General features: G+C 61.9%; 1 protein-coding gene across 1 annotated transcript in view; it reads right to left on the reverse strand.

Annotated features, from left to right (window-relative positions):
* VOLCADRAFT_107785 (uncharacterized protein) overlaps positions 1 to 2,846 on the reverse strand; it is a gene marked incomplete at its 5' end in the record, with an annotated part of 11,824 nt that overhangs the window by 8,749 nt on the left and 229 nt on the right. Inside the window, 5 exons of the mRNA XM_002957671.1 lie at positions 339 to 572; positions 1,013 to 1,168; positions 1,578 to 1,616; positions 2,036 to 2,209; positions 2,503 to 2,682. Coding sequence (XP_002957717.1) covers positions 339 to 572; positions 1,013 to 1,168; positions 1,578 to 1,616; positions 2,036 to 2,209; positions 2,503 to 2,682 — 783 coding nt within the window. The remainder of the gene's footprint in view (positions 1 to 338; positions 573 to 1,012; positions 1,169 to 1,577; positions 1,617 to 2,035; positions 2,210 to 2,502; positions 2,683 to 2,846) is intronic.

Here is a 2,846-nt window from a genome sequence, read left to right on the forward strand (position 1 = left end):
CCACCACCACCCCACTGCACTGCACTCCCCGTACCCCGCGCCCTTCACCACCCACCACAACCATCCCCCCCCCCGACCCCCCCTACATAACCCGGGACCCCAGGCCCCACCTATATCCTCGACACACTACCGCCACCCTCATCGTCATCGTCCCACCACCACCACCACCACTACCGCTAACGATGCAAACAAAGGATCCCTTTCAAAACTAGACTAAGGGAACATACATACATACACACATACACACACGCATACACACACGCATCCATCCGTCCAGTCGCCGTATCCCCTTAAGGGACCCCCCTCCCCCTCCCCTTCCCCCTCCTTGGCCCCCCCACCTGCTCCACCTTGGGCGGCAGGTACTTCTTCATCAGGCCGCATGTACGGCGCAGCATGAAGCGGCCGCACAGCTGCAGTAGCTGCGCCGACCTCTCCGCCCCCACCGCCACCTCGGCGTCACTGGCGTCCGCGTCCTGCCCCCGCAGGATGGGGTGCTCGAAGGTGCGTCGGAAGGCGGAGGGCTCCCCGAGCAGCCCCGGTACGGCAACATTGAACAGCGTGTAGAACTCGGTCTGCAGGTGGGTGCAGGGTTTTGTTTTCAGTTGGGTTGGCCCTGTAGGGGGGGGGGCGGCTCTGTTGGGGCCTCTCCCAGGCGACGTGTTAGGTTCACCGACTTCACTGACTGACTGAAAAAACACATTACTGCAATTTCCCGAAACCGAAATTCCGTACTTGTTGGGAAAACTCGCAGGAAGGGAAAGGAACAGAACGAGAGCGCTAGCTTTGTTGCTTGGTTTAAAGAAAGGGAAAAACGGAGCTGATCCCCCCATGTGGCGGTTGGTCGGTTGGCGGTTGGGGGTTGGAAGTGTTGGGTGATGACCCGGCGCTGTCGTGGGAGTGCTGCACAATAAATAGTTAACTAAGGGGGTATTTACGATACAAACCCCCCAACCTCCGTACTTTCCCCCGTACGGCAAGGCAGGCCTCAAAGTTGATCTAGATAAGGACTGACCATCACCCCCTCATACCGTACTGTCGCCGTACCGTACCCCTCTACACTGCTCCCCCTTCTTCCCCCCTCTCTCCAACCTGCCGCACTTGCCAGATCATTCTGAATGGGAGTTCCCGACAGCAGCAGCCGCATGCGCGCGGGGAGACCGGCAACCGCCTGACGGGGTGGGGGGGGGGGAACGGCATATGTACGGGAGGAGATATCCCCAGGGGACATATGCAGACACGGAACCAGATTTGAGCTGAGGAGGCGTCCGGGGGGGGGAAAGAGGGGGGGAAAGACGAAGCAGAAGGAGTGAAGCTGCCCACCCAGGGAAGGGGGGGCGGGGGTGGGGGTTAGGGAGGTAGGGAAGCCGAGTTAGAGCGCCCATTAATGGGTGGGGGTGGCGGGAGGAGGGGTTACAGACTGCTGGCGGAAGGACCGAGAGGGGGAGGGGGGGCTCGGGGGATCTGTCAGGATTTGGCCGTCGGGGTCCGGGGGGATGGGCCGTGCACCCCTGAACAGGACAGGACAGGACAGGACCCCCCTCCCCTCTCTCCGCCCCCCTCCGCCCCCACCGGCCCACCTTGGTGAGCTGGCTCTCTCCATTCTTAAGCGTGTGGGCCTGGGGGGGTCAGTGGTGGGGTTTGGAATCACATGCAGCGGCCGGAGGGGGGCGGACGGGTTTGGGCCCCCGGGGGATGGCGGGGAGGGGGAAATGAAATGAAAATACCCGCCACGGCGAAAGATAACTGCTTCATTAAACAGTCACGGCAGTAGCAGTTGCAGCAGTGGCAGTGGCAGTGGTAGTGGCACTGGCAGTAGCAGCACATAAGTGCAGCGCCATAACACTACATGGAACCAGACACCCGTGGAACCCACAACCCGGGGGATTGTCCCGGCCCCCGGGCCCCCTGTCGTAACCTGAACTGGCCCCCGTCCCTCCCCCACTCCACAACCCAGTGGGAACCCCTCCCCCCCTCTCCCTCGCCTTCCCAGCCCCCCAACCCCCCACCCTTCCCCCCCACCCCCACCCGCACCCACCTCGTCGCATATGACAATGTCCACACCCTTCCGTACCACCGCCTCCCTGTGCATACGGAAAGTGGTGTAGCCCATCACCAGCACCTGGTACTGCTGGGCCCGATGAACACCCCCACCTCCCCTACCCCCCGACCTGACGACGCGGCTACCGAAGGTGGCGAGGACCTCCTTCACCTGTTAGGGCAGGTTGGGGGCCTTAGCAGGAGCAGGGCAGGTGCAGGAGCAGCTCTGGAAATACCGGAACACTGCAAAACCTCAAAACCCACCAGTTTCCAGCAACGAACCCCAAACACTAATCTTAATTATAACTTTGTGACTCATATAATACGTGTGCCGTACGCGATACGACAATACGATACACCATACGACACATAGTCAAAAACTAGGCGACACGGCAACACTTGGCACGGTACATTTACCGTACCGTACGGGTGCATTATTACACTGCCGTACGGCAGGTGCATCACCTTTTCCCCCCTTGTATCGTCCACCACTACCGGCGCCACCCGCCCCTCCAGCCACCGACTCAGCTCGGCGCCCCAGTTGGCCACCAGCGATGCCGGGCACAGCACCAGCGGCCGGCTGCAGGTGGGGGCGCCGGGGCCCCTGATGCCGGCGGTGAGGAGGGTCCACAGCGCAGCTATGGCCTGCGGGGTGCGGGTGGGGCGGCGGCGGTTATAATGGTTGTAGTGGTGGTGGTTAGGCGGTTATGGTTGGGGTTTCAGCGGTTGGTGTGGGGAGGGGCCCAACCCCAGGACGTGACGCACCTCTGACCCGACCCGACCCGACAAGATCCCGGTGGTCGTGTGGT

This window comes from Volvox carteri (genome assembly GCF_000143455.1).
Source record: "Volvox carteri f. nagariensis unplaced genomic scaffold VOLCAscaffold_77, whole genome shotgun sequence".
In the NCBI taxonomy this organism is placed as follows: Eukaryota; Viridiplantae; Chlorophyta; class Chlorophyceae; order Chlamydomonadales; family Volvocaceae; genus Volvox; species Volvox carteri.